This window comes from Osmerus eperlanus, chromosome 24, assembly GCF_963692335.1.
Source record: "Osmerus eperlanus chromosome 24, fOsmEpe2.1, whole genome shotgun sequence".
Taxonomy (NCBI): domain Eukaryota; kingdom Metazoa; phylum Chordata; class Actinopteri; order Osmeriformes; family Osmeridae; genus Osmerus; species Osmerus eperlanus.
This window is the reverse complement of record NC_085041.1, coordinates 5081038-5106860: the sequence shown is the minus strand read 5'-3', so window position 1 is coordinate 5106860 and position 25823 is coordinate 5081038. Positions and strand designations below refer to the sequence as shown.

The 25823-nt window shown below is 46.5% G+C and overlaps 2 protein-coding genes across 2 annotated transcripts; one reads left to right on the top strand and one right to left on the bottom strand.

Annotated features, from left to right (window-relative positions):
* Positions 1-1794: 1794 nt before the first annotated feature.
* Positions 1795-19808, bottom strand: slc9a7 (solute carrier family 9 member 7). The gene is made up of 16 exons (XM_062450119.1): positions 19421-19808; positions 16552-16754; positions 16024-16101; positions 13640-13716; positions 13363-13475; positions 12538-12643; positions 12016-12162; positions 11747-11847; positions 11300-11388; positions 10221-10334; positions 9459-9570; positions 8944-9097; positions 6719-6781; positions 4481-4544; positions 2968-3050; positions 1795-1954 (listed from the first exon to the last, which is right to left on the bottom strand). Exons 1-16 carry the CDS (start codon positions 19704-19706, stop codon positions 1795-1797), a joined length of 1950 nt encoding a protein of 649 aa, XP_062306103.1. The 5' UTR covers positions 19707-19808.
* Positions 19809-21274: 1466 nt separating this feature from the next.
* Positions 21275-24863, top strand: rp2 (RP2 activator of ARL3 GTPase). The gene is made up of 5 exons (XM_062450329.1): positions 21275-21609; positions 22475-23143; positions 23991-24105; positions 24264-24349; positions 24488-24863. The coding sequence occupies exons 1-5, from the start codon at positions 21442-21444 to the stop codon at positions 24569-24571; spliced, it is 1122 nt and encodes a 373-aa protein (XP_062306313.1). The 5' UTR covers positions 21275-21441; the 3' UTR covers positions 24572-24863.
* The last annotated feature ends 960 nt before the right edge of the window (positions 24864-25823 follow it).

The window sequence follows — 25823 nt, the reverse complement described above, 5'->3', positions numbered from 1 at the left end:
AAGACACACACACTCGCAGGCGCGCACACGCACTCACAAAAAAACAGAACAAAAGGTTTATGAGGGACACTGTGGAGTCATACGTACAGACGAAAGACAGGAAACACCCGCTTAGTTCTGCATACGGCACTGACGCAGAGGAGATGACACAACAGGCGCGCGTCAGATCGGACCCCCCCCTGAACGCAGCCAATCAACTCCATCCCCCTGGGCGGAGGTGGAATGTCTGTGTACTGGGCTGTAGCAAAAACTCAATCTATGGACACGCCGACTGGATTTCGAAGGGGAGGGTGGGGGGGGGGGGGGGGTCAATACTTTCTCAACCATAACAGGAGTTTCCACAGCTCTGATTGGATAGGCCTGGGAATCAAATGAGACAGTGCAGACCCCTGCGGTTCCCCTGCTAACCCCAGAGTGTTGGCTTGCGGCACATGGTGGGTTCACTGACGGTCAAAACAGGGATTACTCTGATGAGAGGGATCCAACTAAGTAATCAGCATTATGTAACCACTCTGCCACAACATATAGCTGCTGGGGAAAGAGTACCAAAAAGAAAAACGCCACACGAAAGGAAAATTCTAACTAGATCCACTGGGCTGTGAAAGATCGATAGAGAAGTCTGGGGTTTTCTGAAATGGAAACAAAGCAGAAGTAGTTTTAGTCTGCCTCTATTCTTTGTAACATTTACTCATCTATTTTTAGAGCTTGTGCTAGGAAACAAATGCGCTAAATAGCTAGTGGAGGAAGAAGGTTCTAGAACCCAAAGAGCAGGTTTCGACAATAGACCTCATCACTCCCCAGTATCACTCCACCCTTCAAAATGGCCGTGCACCCCAGCACACACTAGTGTCGCTCCAGTCCTTGGATAACAAGAGGACAAAGACTTTCATTTAATCCTCCTATTCTGTCTTTCTCTCGTCAACAGAAACCAGTGGACTGTTGCGAACATCTTAACAATAAACTGAATTCATGTATGAAATCCATGCTGGCTCGTATATAAAGATGGGGGAGAGAGAGAGAGAGATACAAAGAGAAAGCACAAGAAAATAAGAGAAAGGATGAAAGTAGGGAAATAAATTCAACATGAAGAACAAACGTGTACAAAGACATGATTGAGAAATGTTACACTTTGGGACCCCAGTGTGTGAGTAACCGGCACAAGAACGTTTTCTGTGGGATGTAAGCTATTTAGAGAACCGGTTAAAAATAAATCCATAATGGCCAATTGTGTGACAAGTGGAATCAACCCAATGTGATATGTGTTGGAAACTAAAGGAACAGGGGAATTTTCCAAAGTCAATCCAAGTGTGACCATTCAAGTGAATGGCTCTTATCCGTGTCTGAAATATTGGAGAACAAAACAGATCACCATTGAGGTAGCGTTGAATAGGCCTTTTGTAGAGACTAAGTGTAAAAACCTTTTACTTTTTTTTCTTCTCTCCTCAACTTCTAAAAGCCTTCATGCTTTTGTTTGGCTTGCAGGCATTCAAAACACCACCACCACTCTACTGAAAGACTACAGAGGAAACAGCCATCACAAATGTGGAATCTGGGCTAAAGTGTACAAAAATAGGTCATGAAATCTCCCCACTTCTATGCGTTGTCTGAAGGCGACCAGTTAAATGAGAACCTCCAGTTCCACTCTCGATAGTCAGGGATAAAGATCTACTACTTCTGCCTTATCAGATAACAGAAGACACGATTCTAAAAGTCATGTGCCGTGTGAGGCGAAAGATGCTGACAAAGTAGCTTCTAGTTTCACACCAGGTTCCACAGGCCAGACCACAGCCATCATCAGACTTTCAGAACAAAAAAACAAAAGAGTGAGTGTGTGTGTACAGTACTCACCTCATAGGCCTGAGGGCTAGTTAGGCAGCGTGCCAGTGGACCACAGCAGACTGGCAGGGTGGTGGTGAGGGGGGGGCCGCTGTGAGTCAGGATGGGCTTCAAGTAGCTGGGGCAGTCGCTAAGGAAACAAACACCTGCCAACCAGGGCCATTCAGCGGCAGCGGCTTCATGAGAGAACCGATACCAGACCGTTAGCCTGAGCCGTCATGGGAATCCAAGCTACTGAGAATCAGCCGCACATAAGCTCGAGAAACCCTATGAACCTGAGTCGGCATCCTGAGATGTCCCCCTGCCCCAGCATTCTGCGGGGACTAATGGGCTTGGTAACCCTTTCCATTACCTTTTAGCATGACACGGCAGGGAGAGGATTAGCAGGCTTCCCAGAGGCCTGCATGTTCCCCCAGGAGTGTTTAAGACCCTCAGTCAATATACTCTGTAAAAGACCCTTATCACCTCCGGCCAACATGTGTTGGACACCAGTGTGTGTGTGTGTGTGTGTGTGTGGGGGGGGGACACCTTCCCCAAGACTTCCCAAACCTCCTAATAACAGGCCCTGCCCACTCCACTTGGCTGTGCCCGTCTGGCTCGTGTCACCATAGAGAGACCCCATGGAAACGCAATCAAGTCTTCCTGAAGACGTGCTAGCCGATTAAACACCTGGCAGGGCCATTGTTCTAGTGTGGAGGGAGGAGGGAGGGACTGGGGGGCGGCTTTCCCTTAGGTCTGTTATTTTCTGCATCTGTCTCTCAAGTACAGCCCTCATTGCTCTCCACACCCAGGCCCCTTCGCATGAGCCTCTAATGAAACACAACACACCCAAGCAGATTGGTACCCTGCGTGCTTCCTGTGTCTGACTAGCAACACATCGGGCCCCTCTCCACAGTTCACCGCCATATGACTGTATGAAAGGGATACATGTGGCTCACCGATCAAGTGCACCTACACTACCACGGCCTTACCGCAGGTGCCTGGGTTCGAATCCTGCCCCCGGCCCCTTTCCTGCAGGTCCTCCCCTCTTTCATTTCCTGCATCTCTCTTCATTGCGTATGTCCCGTTAAAGCAGAAATGCCCTATTAAACATCATTATGATATATCTTTTGAAAACAAAAGAAAGGATACTTGTGATCGAAGGTATACCACAGCCTGAAGAACCAGGCGCTCTCCTGCCTGGTCTTGCTCTGACCCTCCACCTGGGACCCGTCCTGGGGGGGAAACACAGGGACACACACACGTCACACTCCCTAGTCCTGAAGACCCTCGTCTCTCCCCCGAACATCTGTCCTCCCGTCAGCAGCACATTAGCGAACACGGCAGGAGGCTCGCAGAAGCCACGGCAACAGTCCACACTTGGTTTCGATTGGATGTTTTCGCAGCACAATGACACTCGGATGCCACGACGAGACCACCCGTGGTGGTTTACACCCCACCTCCCCCCCCGGTGGAAATGTACTCAGCAAGGGGAGAGGGGGGTGGGGGAGGTGTGGGAGCGGGGCTGGATGGTGAGTGCTAAGCCAGTGCAGGTAAACACACCAGTATGAGTAATTACATTTCTCTCTGACTGCATGGTGGCAAACACTCCCCTGACCATCTCAACCCCCTCCCGTCCTATCCGAGTCCAGCCCACAGTCCTCTAACCCTGCCCAGTCCAGCTCCCCCATCACCCCACCCTCCCCATCCCAGCTCTACTCACCACCCCCCACCCCTGTTCTACCCACCTCCCTCCCCACCTTGCTCCCCCCCTCCCCCTCCCCGGCTCTACCCCTCCCCCCTCCAGTGGCATGTCTAGTCTGCAGCCTCCGCTCTCAGCCACTTGTCAATACTCAGCTGCCAGGAGGCACATGGCACGGGAATGTCACCAAGGGCTGGGGTAGCAGACCACACACACACTGTACAGTGTTATTACTGCTGAGGGTGAGCATTTTTGGTTTTATGAGAGGCCTGGAAAATGTGCTCCCATAGCATCCGTGCATAAGGTCGAGTTACACACACACACACACACGTGTTGGGGGGGGGGGTATAAAAACATGACACCATGAAGTTTTGGACAGTTAGTTGGTTAGGGATGTGAATTATTCATCTGTTTGGCTAGACACAATGATCTTCACGTCTCTCTGTTTAGAGAGCTGTGTGTTAAGAATGTGGGATGCATAGCAGGTACTTAATAATTCACGTTTTGTAACTGTATATCTGTTTATGTGACCAAGGCAGTTCAAACTCTCAAAAGATTGTACTCAGGGACACCAGTTAAGTATGTCTAGCAAATGTCTTGCTGCAGGGGTTCAAGTCCAGCGCTTTCTTGCATGTCCTCCCCTCTTCCAAATCAAGCAGAAATGCCCTGTAACTTATACATTTGTCTTGCTTTCTTCCCCCCCCCCCCCCTGTGAATGTGCTTCTGCATGAGCCTGCTCTTTGTCTTCTATAGAGAATGTCATTCAGACACCAGTCAAACACCTGCTTCCTTCCTGAATCCTTTGACACAGACCCACAGTCATCACAAACCGGAAGGTTATTGACAGGGTTTTCACCACTGTTGCAACCCTGCCTTTTCATGTTTCTGAGCGATTAGGGGGATTGCGGTGGATTTGTGCACGTCTTCATCACGGGCAGATGAGGATGAAACATCTGGACTCACCCCTTGGAGGACCAGGAAGTTGTCTCCGCATTGCTGCAAGTCCTGGTCTGGGTCCACTCCCACCCTGCACAGAGAGAGAGAGGACAGGTGGGTGAGTATCTGTGTGGTTTGTATGAAAAAATGATAAGTAAAAATGGATTCCTCTGTAAGAATCAGCCCACACAGGCCACAATAAAACATCACTGAAAGAGAGCAGAGACTCAGGATTAGATTTGGGATTATTCTTCGGTTTCATCCTCACGTCCAAATGAGCACTTTCGGTCTTTCTGTCATTTCACAACGGTGTCTTATTCTAGTAGGTGGCTTAAAATGATCACAAGCCATCGTGGAAGGCAAGGTTACCACCGTTTCTTTTTCCTTTTTTTTTTTAAACACAGAGGCTCTTTTGTTGGAGTGGAGGTGGTTCATTTGGAGGGAAGCTGAAACTAGGCCAAGACAAAGTCCAGTCCGTGCGGTCGGAGGCCAGCCAGGGGATGCGAGGGCGTGGTCACTTTTCGTGCCTGTAATTGAAAGCACATGGCGGTGTGCTATCTGATCCCGTTTGACATGCTTGGGTTGCCCATCTCTTCACGTTAGGGATCTGCCGCAGCACATGCATGCACCTCATGACAGAACCCCAACACAATGACTACTCTCGACACCTCGGAGACTTTCTTGAAACACAGCACTGCCTTGTTAACTCCTCCTCCTCCTCCTCCCCCCCCCCCCCACCCCCCCCCCCCCCCACCCCTCGGTGATGGAAAAGTAAACAACGTTGTTTCGCGTTTCCTGATGTCTGAGGTCAGTCGTTAGACTGTGGGGCTAAAGTCCTGGTGTGCAACTGTCTTAGCGGCCCTGCGGGGAAGGAGGGGCTGTGGGAGGAGTGGCAGCTCTCCAACACAGACGAGCTGACCTCCACACACACACACACAGGCAGGCAGGGAGGGGAGGAAGGCAGGCACAGAGCTGTCTGGAGGAACATCAGGGGGTGTTCTGAAGGTCAGAGGCCCTGGTACAACAAAGTGTAAAGAACATGGGGGTTTCAGGAGGAACCAGGAAGAGCCCGTTTGGGTCTGGTGGAGGATAAGACTCAAGTACAGACTTCCTCCTGATGGGCCTGACTCTGTTCATGGGTACACACACACACACACACACACACAAGTTTATTGATGAAATAAGAGTTGAACTCCTCTACTTACCTTTAGGCAGTTTATTGCTTCCTAAAACACACACACTATGTAACTCACACAAACATCCACTCACTAACACCCGCACACAGCCACACTCACACTATGTAACTCACACAAACATCCACTCATTAACACCCGCACACACACACACACACACACACACACACACATCACCCCAGAGAATATGATGTCTCCCAGACACTGCAGTGTGAAACCCAAGAGGGACAGCCCAGGGAGAAGTAGACAGTCACTGTCACACCCATTCTCCACAGTGATTCCCAAGCAGGCAAGGAACAGCATGTGAAATGCCCAGAACACTAGCAAGCTAGCTAGCAGAGCCCACAGCCACATAAACACATCCACCTGCACCTCTACCTGTGCTGAGACTAGGGCCCCTGTCTGCTGGAGTCATTTTAACCTCTGTGGTATATTAACTATAACCACAGCTATATGTAATTAATTTGCGTGTCTGGCAAAAAAACAAAAACATTTGCCTAACAAACTATGATACCGTCATTAGCTAGATAACAAAATTTAAACATTTTAGGTTAACTTCGACCTGCGATAGTTAGCTCACAAAAAAAATGCCAAATGACGAAATCAATATCACACGAGCCTGTGATGAAAAATGTAATATGCTCACTAGCATCAGGTCACTAAATAACAAAGGGGCTAGTAATGACCTGTAGCCTACATGGGTGGCTATAGCAAAGCATCACTCAGTCTAGATCGTGCTCATCACCATCATAGCTATAACTCAGTCGTTTGGTATTTGCATACTGTCAAATACTGGTATTGAATTTCCAACGGACCTACTGCAATACACAATGAATGCCATGACACTTACTAGGCAAATCAAAAGTCAAATGAAAGCGTTACAAATACTGAGCGTGTTTCCACACACTCCCAGTTACAGACAGGTGCTGAGGCCAAGCTTGCAGTGCTGACACCAGAGACCAGAGCAGAAGGCTGCAACGTGAGGAGAGACAGTGAGAGAGAGGGGCACACACAGTGAAGTGGGGCACGCACAGCGAGGGGGGGGGGGGGGGACCATCCTCCCACACGTCACCTGACATACTGCCACTGTTTACGCTGGTGCTCCGGGTCCTCTTCCTGGGTGCGTTCCCCAACCCTGCCAAGGCAGAAACAGGACGCGGCGGGCTCATCAGGGCTTAGCAACCAAGAACACCCTTACAGACACCTGCATAACTGTCATTTATTTAACGGACCCCTTTCTCCAAAGAAACGTACTGGCTAGGGGGGGCGGGGGGGATTTGAACAAGCAATCTTGTGATGAGGTCAAATGCTGTAACCAAGAAGTTTATCCAAAGTGACATACAGTCTGCGCTGGGATCTGAACCTGCGACCCTGGGATCTGCGGTCCACCTCTTCCTCCTCCTGACCTGCTAAGCCCCCCCCTCTCGTGGACAGTCAGACTGGAGGGTTTCCAAACCAGAGGTGGACTATTAATTGTACAAAGTCGAATTCAGAGTTTGATCATTCACCTGCGGGTTCAGTGGGCTCAGAGAGATCAGGGTTTAAGGACATGTTTCGACACGTTCCGTGAGGCTCCACAGAGGAGAGCAGTGTGCCCTGGGGGGGGGGGGAAGGGGTCAGTCATCAGTCACACACATGCAACGTCACAAACACGCATCAGGCCAGGTCTGCACACACACACACACAGCCTGCCGTTTTACAACCAGACGCTCTCCGGAGGGGCTGAGTGGGGGGGCGAGGCTGCAGCAGGGTCAAAGGTTACGCACCCCCCGACGGCAGATGACACCTTCTGTAGGTCTGAGACTGGCCAGCCAGAGGATTATCCAGAGAGCAATAATCACTCAAGCTCCAAAAGGGCATTAATTGGCACCCGTCTCCAGGTTCATACAAGACGATGTTTGGGGAACAGATACTGATCCTTCTGTCTGCCAGAGACAAACAACAGACGTTTAGACCCTGGGGGGTCTAATAACACCCCGAGTTTCAGCAGGACGTAATAACACAAACACAAACAGAGAGACTGTCTACTTCTCACACACAATTCTGGAAGCCAGTTATTTGCCGAATCATAACAAACGTTATGTGCGGAAGGGTTTAAGTATGAGGGTGTTTTCCCGCCACAAGCATACACAGTAATTTAGGCCACATGAATCCCTATCAAATATTAAAACCCAGAGATTGAGTTTATGGCCCAAGTAAGGGATAATCGGCTCTATGGTTCATAAAGCTTGGTGACCTAGTGTACTGTAGCCTAGACTATGGTAACCTAAGCCAGCCTAGCATAGGCTAGGCTGTCTTAGGCTACACTAACAGAGGAGATTTCCCTGTCTTGGCCACAGTCATCAGCACCACCAGGCTGTTTGACAAGAGGCAGAAGCCCCCGTTTTGAAGACCCTGTCAAACAAAGCCCGGTAACAGAGAGCAGCAGCTCCTCCTATCCTCCTCCACGATTGGCTGCTCCTCCAATCCTCCTCCACGATTGGCTGCTCCTCCACACAGCCCCCGATAGCCGGGCGAACCACGTCTCTCAAGACGACCTGTCCAGATACCCTCGTCTGAACCCAGGATTCAACTATCGCGCCACAGTCTGGGTTCCACACCCTCCCTGGAATTCTCAGGCTGCCCCCCTGGTCACCATGGTGACGAGTGTCTGGCCAGGCTGTCTGTCTGAGTGGAGGTCTAGTAAAATCCTCCCAAAACAGCAGCAACCAGCATCTCTCCATGTTAGACTGAGCCGTTCTGAGCCACATTACCACCCATAATCCTCTTTATTTTGATCAAATAGCAGGTCTGGCAGGGGGCCTGCTAGCCTGCTAGGCCCCCTGGTCTGGGGTAGATGGACCACAGAGGAACAGCAGCAAGCTTCTCCGGGCCAGAGACGTGGTTGTGAAGCAGGCGCAGCAGAAGCAGCTGATGTTACGGCCGTTCAACAGGCTCCTGGGACACTGCCGACACTGGGGTCAGTTAGGGGGACTGTCTGACGTGGGACAGGTCAACCATCGTCATCTTGAGCCGCGGGGCTACAGCGGGTTCGGGGCTAGGGCGGGCGGGCGGGGGGGGTGGAGCATGGGGGGGTTCCCACGGTTATCATGGTGACAGAGGGAGAGAGGCAGTGGGGGGGGGGATCTCTAGCACCCTCTTCTGGACAAAACCGTCAACTGACGTCGCGAGCAGAGAACGGTGGCGTGACTGCTGAACGAAGGCATTTGCGAGCCGTTACCATGGACACAGAGATGTAGAGATCCAGAGGGACAGACAGCGAGAGACAGCGAGCGAGCGAGACAGAGAGAGGCAGACCTGATGTGTAGCCAGGACAGCATGGGGGTGGTCCCGCCTCCGAACACCCAGACGGTGAAGAACACGATGAGCAGCGTGGTGGTGAACATCATCTGCCGGGCGTAGGTGGCCGTGTCCCGGATGGCCAGGGCAAACGCCATCGCCCCTCGCAGCCCTGCAGGGAGCACAACACAGCCATTGCCTGAATACCCCCATCCCAGATAATACCCCCATCCCAGATAATACACCCATCCCAGATAATACACCCATCCCAGATAATACACCCATCCCAGATAATACACCCATCCCAGATAATACACCTATCCCAGATAATACTGATAATATATTCATTTATCCAAAGCCACATCCATCACAGGGGGTGGCTTTGAACTTAAGCTGAGCTCTAACTATTAAGCTGTAACTTCCTTCACTATACCCCGGTTTGCAAGCTTATTCCGCTGACTCCTGCTTGGTGAGTCCTGAGCTATCGGAAACATAAAACAGTCACAGTAGTAACACGTGCAGCCTTGACACACCTGCAAACATCATCATGTGCTGGAAGTTTCCGCTGATCTTCTGTCTGCGGCCCAGGTTGAGCAGGAAGGACAATGGGTAGATGTTGAAGGCCCTCCCTATAAAGATGGCGAACTGACAGGGAAGTCAAAGGAAGCAACAGGTCGTATTCCGTGTGTTTGTAATTAAACCAGCCAGTTTAAAAAAAGGGGACCTTTCCCGTCCAGGCCACACCCCCTCAAAATCAACAATGGAAGATGAACAAGATGGCGGACGTGAGCCTGAAACGTCACAGGGCCGTGCCAGAAGTCTGACAGGAGTCTTGTTTATCTGCGCTGGCTCAGACAGAGGGTGAACCTGACTGGAGTCAGCAACCCCGGAGGACTTAGAGGGACGCAGGCTTAAGAGCTATATCGAGCAAGGCTATGAGGTGGTTATGAGGGTGGGACGGGGTTAGGACAGTGGGCTGGACCGGCAGATTACAGGCCTGGTCACCAACACACGAGCGACCTGTGTGGAGCTTGTGTGAATGCAGCACACACAAATGCAGCAGAGTAACTTTAACTAAGATGAGAGACTGGCTGCATCCTAACACTCATACTTCCAAGCTATTTAGTGTACTGTTCCATACTACATACAACAGTAGAAATACCTTATAAAAAGGACAGCTTCTGTATCACCCAAAGTTAAAAATGAAGTGATTGGGGACACAGTTTGTCTCTTAGCGGGCAGTGGTGCAGCTCTGTGTTGGGTTAAAGGAGCCCTGCAGTTCAGTGAAAGGATACAAACGCCCCGAGGATGAAGATGGGGCTGAAGATGTGGTTCTGGAAGGTGAACAGAGCCAGCCCCATGTAGGAGAAGATGAAGTTCTCTGCAAGGAAGTGCAGCACCTCGAACAGCTGAAGAGAAGAGACAAACAAAAGAATACGAGTGTCAATTACAAACACCCAACATCACGTCCAATTGTCATTCCGCAAAACGTTTAAAGGGGTTCTGACCAGTAGGAATTAAACCACAGGGGCTTCTACAGACAGACGTTCATTCAAGTTACACCCAAGGGTGGCGAATACTTTGTCGCTCCCCTGCCATCTCTCATGGCTCCAGTAAGACCTGAGGACCTGTTCCCAGAGACAGAATCCTTATGCGTGTTCCTTTAGGAGCAGAGATCATTTGAGAGTCTGCTGGAGATGCAGGCTCCACAGCTGCGACGACTCCAGAGCCGTGAACACTAATCTCCCCCCACTCCACAGCAGCACAGTCAGCCCAGACACATGGAGGGGAGGCGGGGTGGGGGGGCTGCGAGGAGGGAGGGAGAGAAGATCTTTCCTACAGCCCCAGCCCCCCCCCCCCCCCCCCCCCCCGTGACTGTCAATGTGACCAGGCGTGGAGAACCAGAATTACACATGGTACTCACATTGCTCTCTCCTTCACACACGCATAACTATGCAGCGCTAATCCATTTTGACAGTTCTAACCTTCAGTGAAGTCTGCCCTGACATATTCTAACGTCTCCTCAAGTCTATTACAAAACCTCCTAAGACAACAGTCTAATGCGGCCTGCAGCTAATTAACATCTCGTCAGCGCCCCCTCTCTGGGCCTCCCGTCACTGCAGGGACAAGACGACCCTGGTGCAGCCCTGATTAAGGTCACAGCTGGATGATCAATTGGCCATCTGGCACGAGAACACAGGTACTCTTTTAAAGCCGTCATGACACAACAGCGATAAAAGAAAAAGAGTTGGGAGGGTCCAGTAGAGGGCACTAGAGAACAACCTACTGCTCCCTCCTCTCCCTCCTCTCCCTCCCTGCCTCCCTCCCTCCTCCTCCTCCTCTCCCTCCCTCCAGTCCAACTCCTCCCTCTCACCTGCTTGGTCCTCTTGGTGGACTCCTCTGACAGGTTGTTGTAGGTGTAGTGAGCCTGGGTGATCCCACAGAACAGCACGGCCACCACCCCTGAGGAACAGCACAGGTCAGGCCAGAACAGAGGACGTTTCATTGGCCCGTCGTTACGATGTTTAGGAGATTACACACACACACGCACAAATACCTGCGCGCAAACAAAGGATTATGGCGTTTAATCTGCTTATTCTTTCACGTTATTTTCCTCAGCTATGCGTTTGCCAGTTATTCAGCTTAGGACACCCTGTGGGCCCATTAACATCCCTGCTTCACTAACTCCCACGACTCAGAACTGAGGAAAGTTCCCTGACTACGACTACCACTGAAAACATTTAATGTATCCGTCATACTCGGACTGGCTCTTTAAATCTGGATCCTCACCCCCCTCTACACTGACCCCCTGACCCCTCACCTGTGAACCCGCAGGCCTCAGCCAGTAGGAAGGTGCTCCAGGACATGAGGAAGAAGAGGGCTGTCTCCAGCAGGGGGAAGCAGTGCAGCTTGGTGAACTTGGTGACGTGGGGAAGACAGTTAAAGGAACGCACCCGTTCTGCGGACCACCCCCCACCTCATGTTCCTCCTCCTGGACCCCCCCCCAACACACACACACACACACACCAAGGACTTAAACAGAGCCTTAGAGACGTCACCACAGATGGGACCGGTCGTCTTTCATGGAAGGATATGAGGGCAGTGACCACGCCGATGACGGCTCCCATGGCGAACGAGCCGCTGAAGATTCCCAGGAAAACCCCCACGGACTTGAAGAAAGCTGCAGCGTCGAACGTGTGCGTGTTGGCTCCGCTAGGCTGGTAGGCGACGATGGACCTGAAGAAGACGAGATGAATATAAAACAGATGCTTATAAACTTAGAAACAACATTTACCTATATCTTCCCATGATTTTCCAAGGAGCTTTTGCCTGGGAACCGTATTCTTTTTTTTTTACTGTTATTGGACATCACAGCAAAAAGAAATTTCCGGCACTTTATAGATGTGTCCAGCAGGGGGAGGCGGAGGACAACTTCTCAAACACTGATGAATTAGTTACTGACGCAGGCTCTGTCTGTCACCTCGACGTGGTATTTCAACCGCTCAAGGAGACAAGGAGAAGGTCTCGGAGCCTTGCCCACAGACAGACACCTGTCTGGGCCAAAAAAAACCAAAAAGGCTTATCCCTGGACGTGGTTTGGCCGGGACTTACGAGGAGAGGACGATGGCCACGGCATCGTTCATGACGCTCTCTCCAAACAGCAGGGCGTAGAGATCCACATCCGCATGGAGCTCGTTAAAGATGGCCAGGACGGTCACTGCAATCACGCACACGCTGACCATTAGTGCGTCACAGGGCATCATAATCATCACAAGTCCAACATGCTAACACAACCCCTGCTCTGTCGCTGATTATTGGTGTGGACATTTCAATTGCTTCTTGTCATTAGTAGGTGGGAGGTATAGTGTAGTATGGTGTGGCATGGTGAGGTGTGGTGTAGTATGGTGTAATATGGTATAGTATGGTGTAGCATGGTGATGTGTGGTGAACTATGGTATAGTATGGAATGGTATGGTGTGGCGAAGTATGGTGTAGTATGGTGATGTGTGGTGAAGTATGGTGTAGTAGGGTGTGGCATGGTGAGGTGTAGTATGGTGAAGTATGGTGTGGCATGGTGAGGTGTAGTATGGTGTGGCGAAGTATGGTGTAGTATGGTGATGTGTGGTGAAGTATGGTGTAGTATGGTGTGGCATGGTGAGGTGTAGTATGGTGTAGTAGGGTGTGGCATGGTGAGGTGTAGTATGGTGAGGTGTAGTATGGTGTAGTAGGGTGTGGCATGGTGAGGTGTAGTATGGTGAAGTATGGTGTAGTATGGTGTGGCATGGTGTAGTATGGTGTGGCATGGTGAGGTGTAGTATGGTGTAGTAGGGTGTGGCATGGTGAGGTGTAGTATGGTGTAGTAGGGTGTGGCATGGTGAGGTGTAGTATGGTGTGGCATGGTGAGGTGTAGTATGGTGTAGTATGTGGGACGAGTACCTGGGTCTGTTGCTGAGATGATGGCACCAAAGAAGAGGCAGTCAGTATAGTAGAACTTATCTGTGAGTTGTCCTGCAAACTGCATGAGTTTGACCACCCCATACATCAAGTTCCTGCAGGGTCGGATTGCCAACAAGTCAATGACAGAATGTTGTCAAGGCAACAAGTACAGTAAGGTCAGATGTTATATGCGCAGTCAAAAATAATACAGTTTAATAAATTGATTATTTATAGAGGTACAGCTGCATTAACCAAACGGCTATGAATACTAACTCACCCGATGACAAAACAGGAAGTGGCAGTGCCCAGGAAGGCGTATGCTATTATAGAGCCCAGGTTCCTGAAGAAATGTCTCTGAAAGAGGACAAACAATGTGACGGTCATGTGACGTTCATGTGATTTAACAGTATATAGGAGAGATTGGGAAGCAAACAGTCATCAGCAAACAGCGCCACTGATTCAATACATCTTCGACTTTTCCTTTTGTTCACAGTGATTTCCATTGAGACCAGTGTCTCGTCGTTGACAAGCAGGGAGCCCTAATTACATGATCAGCACATGAATAAAGGACTCCATGCAGAAAACACCTAAACAGAACCAAAACGCATCCAATACCAGCTACATGAAAGGGCTTTTGTGAACTAGGAGCAGCTCATTAGCATCGAGACCAGCGAGCTGGATCAACCAGAATAACAGCTAAACACGGCCGCAGTTATTGTTGGTGAAATACAGGAAGGGCTGGGGAGGTAAAGCGCCCGGTTAATCCTCCCGGACTGTCAGACGGAACTGCCTCCGGTGAGGAGCGCGCTGCCATCTCCCTCGCAACACAAGCAACCTTTCCGTTATCAACAGGGAGCTAGACAGGGGTCCACTGGGTCCCGTTCAGTCATAGATGGCCGACCCTTTCCCTCATAAACATGGGTAAACACACACTCTTCCACCCACCCACACACAGCCCCAAGGGAGTATGGTTAGCTGTAAAATAAACTATGACTCATGTTAGCTGATACTGATGACTGGCTGCCACGAAAGCGTCCCTCCTCCAGCCCCTCTCTGTGGCAGGTCCTCCTGGAAGGAGCTGAGCCGGGGGTAAGAGGATCAATAACAAGAAGAACGTATTCATTATTCAACATTCAATCCGACTCGTCCGCCGGTGATTTCGTAACGTTAGAACTGTGCATTCCTGCTCTCGGGTCAGGACGGAGAGATGAAGACGCAAACCAGAAATCAGACCCATAATATGAATCCAGAAGTCAGGCAGCTGCAGATTGTGACCAGACACCACCATGGCAGTTGGGCGGGAACTTCCATATTCAGTGTGCCACAGAGGACCAGAGTGAAATCCCATTTAAACAGGCACTGAGCACAGCCCCCTCAAACAGGAAGTGTGAGAGCACAAACGAGAAGTGACCCTGGTCAACTAGAGAACATCTACCATCCCCATCCCCCATAACCTAATTCTCCTCCTCCTCTACACCCACACATTGTCTACATCTCAGAATACAAAAATAGAACTACAATCCGTTTGTATAAGTTACATAGGTACTAACTGTTCCCTCAAAAGAATGCAGACAATAAGTTTTGTCATGCACAACTACAAGGCAGCTTTAAGTGTTTAGGTTGAAATCCCACTATTACACTAGTAAAGTCAAGCATCTGCTACCGATTAAATGTACTGTGGATTGTTTTCCCTTGACAAGACGGCCCCCACCACCACAACCACCACCCTTCCCTACAATCCCATTTCCTGAAGACATTTCAGACTCAGCAAACAGGCCATTGTCACGTGACATCTTTGGAATTCATCGTTGGCATCGTTGCCTCCTAAACACAAGTGTTTTCCGATGTGAAAAGCTCATATTGCCCTACACGTGTGTGCCCATCCATACTTAAAAGTGAACACTACAAACGAAGCTTATCTTACGGGGTACAGTTCATGTTCACCTTGTGTTGCTCCGTGACATACTGTGCTTTTCGTTACTGTGATATAAAGAGCTTTAGTAATGCCCTCACTAAGCCCCTCCGTAGAGGTCACACTGCCATAACCACAGTAAGGGCACTGAAGTCAACAAACATGCTTAAACATGTATACTACAGCTTGGAGGGGTCACATGATTAAGGACAGCTATGGGTGTCGATAGATACAGCATTGAGGATTTATTTTAAACGGATACTCAAGGAAATATTTAAATTACCGATTGCACCAGACAAGCATATATCACAATTAGTGAGACTCCCGTTTGTAGGTATAAATGTAAAACTGCAAGATGGCTATGTTAGCATGGTATTTCCTGTTTAATACGTTAACCTTGGAGAGGAAGCAGTGAAAATTGTGTGGTCTGCATTGCCTCCCTAAAAACCTACAGTATTCACTTTCAGCCAACGACCTAAGCTTTGATAGCCAATGAGAGCTTTTGAAGGCAATGGCTGTCCAATGAGACAGCTGGTTGTGGCGGGGAGAGTTAGCCAGCTGGACGACTCATGTGCTACACATAAGACAAAGACTGCTATGGAGTGTGATGCTGGTAAATCTCTTGTCATAAATATCCTGTTACTGCAACCTAAATAATAAGTGAGTGAAGATGAGACGGTTTAGACAAGTCAATCGATAGGCATAAACTTCACCACAGCATTGAAGAAAAATGTGTTAATTTGACATACCTTTTTTAGACTATATCCAGCATGAAATATTATGGGAGGTAGCAGTATATTGAAGAATACTTCAGGGTCAAAGGTCACCTGTAGAATTAAATTAAAGTTAGTTATATCGTTTTACAGTTAAACATAAACCGCTGACAACAAAAGCCCTGTAACTGGAAACTCTCTATGCTACTTTGCACCCTAGAACAGATGCTTAATGATGATTATATAGTTAGTGGTATAGTGGGATCTGGCATGGAGGGTTGGAACTGAGTTCCAGCTGAGCTTCTCTATTGTCTTCCTGGATGAGACCCCCTCTGACTGGACCACATGCCCTCAATCAATTAATCAATCAATCAACCTACCGATGTTCATAAAGCGCATTTCATATAAGTGAAGGAAATCAATGAGCCTTTCACAGGCACAATGAAGCGCTCTCGGGAGTGTGGAAAAAGGGGAGCAGGATACGAGGCAGACCCTTTCTACTGCCCACATTGAAAGAAGTGGAAAGAGGACAACAAGGAACTGAAATGCTGCCACCGTATTTACCTTGCGCAGCATATCATTCTGCTCCACGTTGTGGATCTCCCGGGAGTTGATCTCCCCTTTGAAGGTGTACTCAAAGAACTTGCCGCTGACGTTGAGCAGCAGGGTGCTGACTGGCCCTTCCTTCAGGATACAGCTGGGCGGGGTCTTGTTGTGGTAGCTGGTGGCGGGAATGCCGTAACGCAGAATCACACCCACCAACAAACCTGAGGAGAAGAGAAAAGGAGGAGGAGGAGCGAGGAGAGAAGAAGAAAGGAGAGAAGAGAGTTGATCAGGATATAAGCCTGTGAAAGTCTTGTCTTGCCAAGTAATAAAAGTTGGTGCAAGTCGCTCTGGATAAGAGCGTCTGCTAAATGACTAAATGATGCTCAGAGCCAGGGGTGATGTTAGACATAAAGCTCTACTGGGGCAAAGGCCCCTATTCATATCCCTTTTTTTTCTTCCAAGCTTGCTGCGCACAATGCACTACTTGGCTATAGAAACTCCCCTTGCTTAACCCACCATACAACAGTTCAGGGACCCAAGTTTGATATCTGCGTTGGCAGGGACATCAGTAGTTAATGCGAGCGTGCAAAAATAAATTATGATCGGTAGGCCCATCATTTAGAAACTACCTAAATTCTGACTTGTGTGCCGAGTCCAACACCTGGACTTCTGTGTGCGTGCTGCAGTGGATAATTGGCAAGCTCAGAAGAGAACGCTGACATGGAATTCTGCGGGCATCGGTTTGTGTTTTCGGTTAAACTGCTTTGATTTCACAAGCGTTGATTGCGATACTGCGTTTATTTTTTCCGGGATTATAATCTAAATGAATGCACTGACTAATAAAGTACATTGTTAAAACTCAAACTTTAGATTTTACTGGGGCACAGCAGATTTATACTGGGGCACATGCCCCAGTAAAAAAGGGTCTAACGACGTCCCCAGCGTTGGCTCTGCAGCTGGGTCAAGATGTCAGAAGGAGCCCCCAGTTTCTTTGTCTTGCCATGTTTTTACACCCAAAATGTTTATTCTCATCACCACAACCAGTATTCAGTATTCGTTTGAGCTATAGAACACTTCCCTCCTTGTTTAATTCAGTTAGATGGCACCTCCAGAACCCTGCTTACCCTCAACACAGGAGATTAATAGTCCTCCCATGCCTACATGCTATGCCATCTACTTCATGCCGCTCCTTCAAAATAGCCTATAGACTAAAATGACACAATGAGCACACTGAATCTGATTGTGGGTTAACATAGTGGGCCTAGTAATTTAAAATCCCAATTGTAAGTATAGCCAAAGAGAATGACGACACACCTCTGAAAGGAGATGACTTGGATGTCATTACTAACAAGGCAATCAAGGACACTACAGCTCACTTTAAATAAGGATGTCTAAGATTTGATTGAGGAACAAATAGCAGGTACTTTTTGCTAGGAAAGCACCTTCACACCTAGCTAACCAACAGCCTAAAACAAAAATCTGCAACATGAAAATGAAGCAAGGAAAAAGTGCACACTCCTGTAAGATCTTTACTAGGTGTGCTTAAAACATCTGGGCTGCCATACGTTTGTGCTTCTATTCAACACCACAACTACTGAAGGAAGCAGTTTAAAACTGGTTGGGCGGTCAGATGGCTGAGCGGTTAGGGAATCAGGCTACCAATCAGAAGGTTGCTGGTTCGATTCCCGGCCGTGCAAACATGACGTTGTGTCCCTGGGAAAGGCACTTTACCCTACTTGCCTCGGGGGGAATGTCCCTGTATTTACTGTAAGTCGCTCTGGATAAGAGCGTCTGCTAAATGACTAATTGTAAATGTAAAACTACACATAACTCCGCCATAAGAATACTCAGGTTAATGAATGGTGACAGTAAAACAGTTGAACTGGGCCAGTAAGATAAGGGGTGGCTGCGAATCATTGTTGTACAGAGCACAAACGTGGCGATATTGCAAGTATTAAAACGAGTTATTGTGAATTGCACAATAAGCTGCAGAAATGTCCCATTGCAATCTTTTGAGTGAACAGTTAGTACCTATGTAACTTAGATCTAGACACATACAACAGCGGAACGCGGTCCACGACAGTTTTTTCATGGACATAATCTTGAGGGATGCTGAGGGGGAACTGTGGAATCAAAGAAAAATTGAGTGAGTGACCTCATGCCATGGTCAGGTGATGCTTGCATAGTAGAATTGCGCCACTATCGCGAGTAGGGTAAACTGATCCGTGACTTTGTGTAAACAGCGTGTACTGTAATGTTTTCTTAGAAAGAAATTGTCAGAAGATGAGAAAGGGGATACAGGTAGTCGTAACACCGAGAATGTTCAACATGTGTTATAATAACACAGCATTTTCGGATGCAGAAATGTGCTGCCACATCTTGAGATATAAGGTAGCACGTTCCAGAAACTGTAGTGGCGCACGATTTGGTGCTTCAGAACAGCCAGTTCTTTTCCGGCTACACGGAGATTGAACCAAATTTCCACGTAGGCCTATAGCTTACTGTTGCTTTGACATATTTTCGTCGGTTTAAAGCACATTATATTTTGTGCATTAACTGTCCAGCAGCTGACGCGTCCGTTGTCGAGGTTGTTTCCTATCACAATGTTAACTAGGCTACTCGTCGCACGCAGCGAAGGCTACTTCTGTGGACTTACGCCGTCGTCCAAAACATGCGAACCCTCATACCTAATAGATGAACGTACCATCATTCCACATAAAATATGCTACCCACTGCAATGTACTAAGTAGCCTAAACACAACGTTGTTTGAACTAAATATCAACAAGCCTATAGGCTAATGACAGTCGTATACAACATCAATCATAGGCTACGTGGACGAATAAAATGAAAGTGCGTCGTTCCCAGTAGCTTAGCTGGTAATCTCACCATATATCATTGCCAACCCGGTTTCGTGAAGAAAGCGAACTCTTCTGTGTTTGAATAGCCATATGGTAAGAATCGTTAAGGTCAGCAGTAAAATGAATGTCAATAAATTAACGCTGTCCTGTCGATGACTTTCTTCAGCCTCTTTCTCAGTTGCAAGTTCTTCCATGCCACTGTCCTGTGCGTCTATTTTGGAGGCCCTCTGTATCAGCAACAATAAAATGGGAAACGTCATCTTTTTGTCTAATATTAGGAATCTCCACAGCTTTGGGTTTCTGTCCGCGTCCATGGTGCAAGATGCTGATAGTGAACCGCCTATTCAGTGGTACTGCGCAAGGTTGATGACTAGGAAAACAAATTAGAGCAGAGAAATTGTACTCTCCGTAGTTCAACCTTTTAAAGACACACTGCGCCTTTGTGAGGATTCGTTTCAGCCAGAAGTTGTAGTGCCCCTCTGGAAAGGAAATTGAACGACCGCACATTGTTTTCTTGGCGTTCTCTTTCAGTCTGTTTGTAAAAGCTAACCCAACATTCTAAAGTGCAGTAGGCTACCATTACTCATCAGTCACTTGTTCTGAAATGTCACGTCAGGTCACCAAACAGGAATTTGTTCTTTATTCTCTCAAATGTTGGTATTCTCCCCCTTTTTAACTAGGCTAGCTATAGACATACCAAGACTAACACACCGCCTATAGCTGTAATTAAGGACAACCCTAAGTATTTGGTTCATATATCAAACACAGATAGCCTAGTCTAGCAGCTAAACTAGATGGAGCTGCGGGTCAGTAGGCTACAAGGCATTTGAAAGTGAGTCTGACAATCGAATTTTAATTTTCCACTCCATTTTTTTCAAACCAATAAGTATTATCAAGATGATGAGGGTCTGATCTAATGATCATTTAGGCTATATTAGCCTACTCTATATTTTCTGTATTGCATTTACTGTCGTTTTGTATTATCCATGCTATTGTTCGCAAACGAATCCATCAATCATAAACCATGTGATCTGGAACCGAGTTGCGAATTTGTGAACATTTGTTTACAGAAAAGCCGCCAAGTGAGGGGTTGGCATGGTGATGGGTGGTAGGAGCGCCATCCAGTGTTCAACCTACAAAGTTGGCCGATGATGCTTGATACTAAACTAACTTCATGCAAGTGGTTGTGCAATGTGTGTTAATTCCGCTTGTAGTTGGACGTGAGTGATCGCTTATTAAAATGGAAATTTGGTAGGCTATGTTAGATATAGCCTACAAATTGGTCCTGTTCAGTCAATATCGCGTATGAAGAGATGGATTGAAATGTCCAATGTTTGAATGAAGACCCATCTGCCTATTGATCAAATTGAAACAGAAACTGGATCTATCTGACCTGTCATATTTCCTTTTTAGGGGATTGATATATCCCTTATATATCTGTCGTTATAAATAGCCTAAAATAGGTGTTGGGCTGACAGTTGCATATGTAGTTTAGCTAAGAATCACACTGTCACGTTTGACATAGGCCCACATGATATTTTGGTATTGAGTTAGAGTACTATATATTTTTTTAAAGTAGCCTAATGTAGGCCTTCATTGGCTAAAACGATTCAGAGCACAATGCTGTAGTTGGCCTAATGATGTTAGGAGATGCCACGAACAATGTTAAAGATGCACATTCATTTCTCCACAACTGAGTTAATAATGTTTTTACTTTTCAACACTAGTTAATTTTATTCATGGTTTCGGCACATAGTGCCCCACCTTCACAGGCCACCTCCTATATAGGCTCGTCTGATTTGTTCGTGTCGTTGTTTCAACCTCGTCCATGATTCGCTGTTACTAAGTAACGAATTGCAATGTATTGATTGGTTGTGAGACACGGCAAAGAAACGGGAAGCTTTGAGCAACTGCGTGATTATCTTGTAACGGAGATTGTGGTCACACGTAGTCAACCAGATACCTGCACGTTTTGTTATAATTTCACAGTATTTGAGGGTTAACGATAAAATACGTTTCAGTTTAACTGGTCACAACTTGCAGAGCAAAATGGGCTGTTTCTTTTCAAAAAAATCCAGAAGGAAATCACCTGATAAAGCGGAGCTTACTACACCGACGACGACGGTGGAGACTAGCAACAACATTCTTACCAATGTCAGCAGCAGTAATAACACAGAGGAGGCGCCCAAGCAATACAGTTGGGACAAGCGTGAAAAGGTATGGAGAAAGAGTACAAGGATTGCACTCTTGAACTGATTCGCTCAAATTTGCTAATTGTTACGACCTTATACGCTGATTAGTTAGCGAGCTACACTAGTGAAGTCCTGTGTAATTTCAGGTCACATTACTGTACGTACAGTAGTGTTGCTTTTACCCTGACTTATTAGCTGAGCTAACGCGTTAACTAGCTACTGGTACCGAATGACTTCTTGAAAAGTTAAGTCACCAATGCTTAAAGTAGACAGGTCAGTGACAGGGTATAGATGAACTGTTTTGCATGCCCGATTGCTAAATTGTGCTGCCTGTACTGTATTCGAGTAACGTGCGAGTTAACGTGAACACTGTCTGGATAAAGTGATTTGATGGCCATCGAAAATATTCGTGTTTGTCAATGCCTGGCAGGACAGTAACCACCCTAATACTGTCCGCCAATGTGGTTATAATGTTGTAACAAGCTAGTGTACTATTGTACTTGCTTTGCTAGCTCTATGGGTGGATGTAGAGCTCATTATCGGCTTAAAGTCAGAACACGACACGTAACAAGTTTGCTTGTCAGTTGGCCAAATGCTATAAGGGATTGTTAATACAAGAAATATTGCAATGTTTATTATCCAGCACATCGCAAACTACATGTTTGCTGACTTGTGATTACTATACTTGAAAGCGCAGCATGGGAGAGAGCATTTGAAAATCTGGTTCAAATAATTGATAATCAGCAAGACAGTGATTCCTGACAATGACGCTGTTAACATGGAAGAAGGAAAGAAGAAACACAAAATGGTGACGTCTAATAAGTCTATCATAAACATCATACATAATTACAGTGTCTTATTTAAAGGGCCTGTTCTCTGTCTTGCTGCAGGTTGATCCAAAGGACTACATGCTGACAGGCATCAAGGATGCCACTGTAGGCCGTTTGCCCGGTACACTAAAAGGACAGCAGTTTGTCATCCAAGACTGTGAGAACTGCAACATCTATGTGTTCGACAACTCCGCTACAATCACCATTGACGACTGTATCAACTGCCGTATTGTTCTGGGGCCAGTGAAGGGTAGTGTGTTTTTCAGAGACTGCAAAGACATTAAGTGTGTGGTGGCATGCCAGCAGTTTCGTACACGTGACTGCAAGAAAATGGAGGTGTTTCTGTGCTGTGCCACACAGCCCATCATCGAGTCATCCACAGGCATGAAGTTCGGCTGCTACCAATACTACTACCCAGAGCTGGCCTTCCACTTCAAGGACGCAGGGCTTAGTATATTCAACAACAACTGGAGCAACATCCACGACTTCACCCCTGTGTCTGGAGAAACCAACTGGAGCTTACTGTCGGAGGGTGTGGTCGTTCTGGACCACGTGCCAGCACCAGACGCAGAGTCAGAGTTTAAATCCGTTCGGATCTCTACTGATGCCACACGTAGCATCGTGCCCATGACCAAGGGAGGGAGGCGCAAAGAGAGTGACGAGTCTTGCCTATTTGTCTTCTTTGCAGGGGATTATACAACTGCGAATGCCAGGAAACTCATTGATGAGGTAAAGAGAACAAACTTGCGCTAAGTTCCTTAATGATTGCACAAATTTGGCATGACACCCTGCCCCAGGATAAAAAAAAAATTATATCTTGATTGTTGAGAAAGATTTTCCATTATGCCCTTTGAGTCCGAAGTGCTATGACACAGACTCCCACTTGAGGAAATGATGACTTCCCTGTGTCACTGCAGAATGCAGAACCATGTAATAAATGATCCACTAAAAACACCTTAATATTGCTATGGATATGTCAGTAGCATATATTTACTAGTGGGTGCCAGTACCCCTTTTGTTTTCTGTCATGAAAAAAAAGGATAAAACTGAGGGTCTTAGCATAAGTCTTCAAAAAACAGACAAATATATAATAACAAATGCTTTTATCAAGATGCATTCTGGTGGTTTATGTTGCCAGTTGACCTGTGTTAACGTGTTGACGAGACTGGCTGAGCTTGTTCAAGCTGTAAACCTCCAGGCACTTCGGGCCTCAGAGTTCAGCAGACAAGACAGATCTGTATATGTGTCGAAAACCTGTTGCATGTTTAAAATGACAGTGGCCTGGATAGGCATGCAAGAGTTAACTGTTCAGGGTTGGTTGTGATTGAGTGGATACAAAATGAAGGGGAGGGAGGGGGTTCATTGTGGGGCCCAACGCCTGAGTTTCTCTCCAGTGAGTTTTGGCTCAGTAGAACATTCTATTGATGCGTGTGTTACTATCAAAGTATGCATTGCTCTGAATCATACTCATCAGAATGGAATTTGTGTCATACTGTTGTTGCTAATGTGCTGTCTTGTGCTTTTCTACTCTCTGTCACGCTCAATTGCATTTGAAATGTTCCTTCTTTTAATATAGGCCAGTCAAAAAGGCTTTGTGTTAGTCCAGACGAAGGAAGTGTCCATGCGGCCCGAGGATGTGAACAGAGTTTTCCAGAGCAATGCTGAGGATCTCATTGAATGGATCACCAAGGGTTAGTTCCTTTTTATTTTGTTTCGTTCTCGTTGTCTTATAGTAATCCTGCCATGTGGAAAGGCTGGAGGAAAGAACATATATATGCTGCCAGTATACATTTTTACTGTGTTAAGATAACACACATAAGTTTGTGGTTCTTTTTTTCTTCTTCCGTAGGTCCAGTTGTAGCACTGGAGATGAATGGGGATGGGGTTGTAGAAGCCTGCAAGAACATAGCCAGCGAAGTGTTCAGTGGGACAAAGGTAAAAGTCTTCTTTAGTTATTTTTGTGACTCAGCATCATTCCACTTTGGTATTATATCCCTTGGGCGGAAATGAGATGAATATAGAGGCCTGCTAACGTTTCCTGTGTTGTGGGTTTTTGTATTTTTATGTTTACAGGTTTTTGTGTCAGAGAACAAAAGCACCTCTTGTCGAGATGTGGACAATTTCTTCAACTTTGCTGACATGCAGATGGGACTGTGATTATATTTTGCAATTCGTTATAAATGCTTTTATTTTGTTTTTACTAGTGTAGGGTGTTAAATATTGTCCAGACAACCACAACTAATTCCCCTATGGTTTAAAGGAAGATGGGAAACTGAACAGTGTATTACAAGCCATCAAGTTGAGACTCCATCCAGCAACTCCAGACTTAAGCATATGAGAGGTAGGGTGACACCCATCCTTACACTAGTGGTTTGTTCCTCAGAATCAGAATAGTCTAGAAAACAAAACAAAAATAGCTACATACCATGCCATTTATTAAATAACGAAACATTTTTTTGCTGTATGCCACTGTAAAAATTGTAGTACTATGAATATTTATTGAATGTATTTTAAATTCCTGTTGTTGCTATAATGTGAATGTATCTGTAAAGGGGAAATTCTGTGACTTTTACTTTATGACCTCTTTTTGTAGTGGATGCTTGATAGCCTTGATAACTATCATGCCGTTTCTTTTCTTCAAGTATTCAGCCGTATGTTTTTCAGCAGTATACTAGATATTAGTGGTTTCGTGATCTGTGTAGAAATGCTATTAAGGTGATGGTCAAAAGAATCTGATTTATAAATAGTTCACATGCCTTCTCTGATTTTGGTTCACATTGATGACAAGGTGTAATTTATTTGGTAAACAGCTGTGTAATTTTATTATAGATGTCATGTTTTTATTTTGTAATGTAGTTTGTTTTATACTCAACTTGTAAATGTATTTTTTATTGGAAGCAAGGCTCATTTAAATGATTTCATCATATAAAATCAAGTGAAAGTAAATTCTCTCTTATTTCTTAAGGTATTGTTTGCCCAAATGGATGTGTTAAAAAAATATATAATCATAATGTATTCATTTAGCAGACTCTCTAGTCCTAAACAACAAACTGTACCTAGTGGTTTGAAGCTGTGAGCTCTTGATCTCTAACCACTGAGCTAAACCTATCCCTAATCCTGATGTCAATGCAATCCATATGGGAAATTCTAAGGTGATTTTATGTGGCAAGTAGTCTAAACACAACAATGGTTTAGACTTTAGATTCCTCTTATCAAGTATGGATGATGGTTTATGTTCAACTTGTTTTATGTACATCATGGGGTGTTTTTTATTGGAATATTTGTAACATTACAATCTATGCTTTGCTACAAAAGAAACAAATCACTTGTATTTGGAAAATGAATGATGGTAATGTACTTCTTTATTTGTAAAAAAAAAAAAAAGTGTACATGACTGTAGAAATAAATG

Excerpts from the sequence above, each read along its gene's own strand:
- slc9a7 (XM_062450119.1), bottom strand. The coding sequence starts at position 19,706 with ATGGACGCGGACAGAAACCCAAAGCTGTGGAGATTCCTAATATTAGAC. Across the intron at positions 9,098-9,458 it reads GCACATGATGATGTTTGCAG|GGCTGCGAGGGGCGATGGCG; the intron begins GTGTGTCAAGGC and ends TGCTCCCTGCAG. Across the intron at positions 4,545-6,718 it reads AAACAGTGGCAGTATGTCAG|GGTGGGAGTGGACCCAGACC; the intron begins GTGACGTGTGGG and ends CTCTCTGTGCAG.
- rp2 (XM_062450329.1), top strand. The coding sequence starts at position 21,442 with ATGGGCTGTTTCTTTTCAAAAAAATCCAGAAGGAAATCACCTGATAAA. Across the intron at positions 24,106-24,263 it reads CATTGAATGGATCACCAAGG|GTCCAGTTGTAGCACTGGAG; the intron begins GTTAGTTCCTTT and ends CTTCTTCCGTAG. Across the intron at positions 24,350-24,487 it reads AAGTGTTCAGTGGGACAAAG|GTTTTTGTGTCAGAGAACAA; the intron begins GTAAAAGTCTTC and ends TTATGTTTACAG.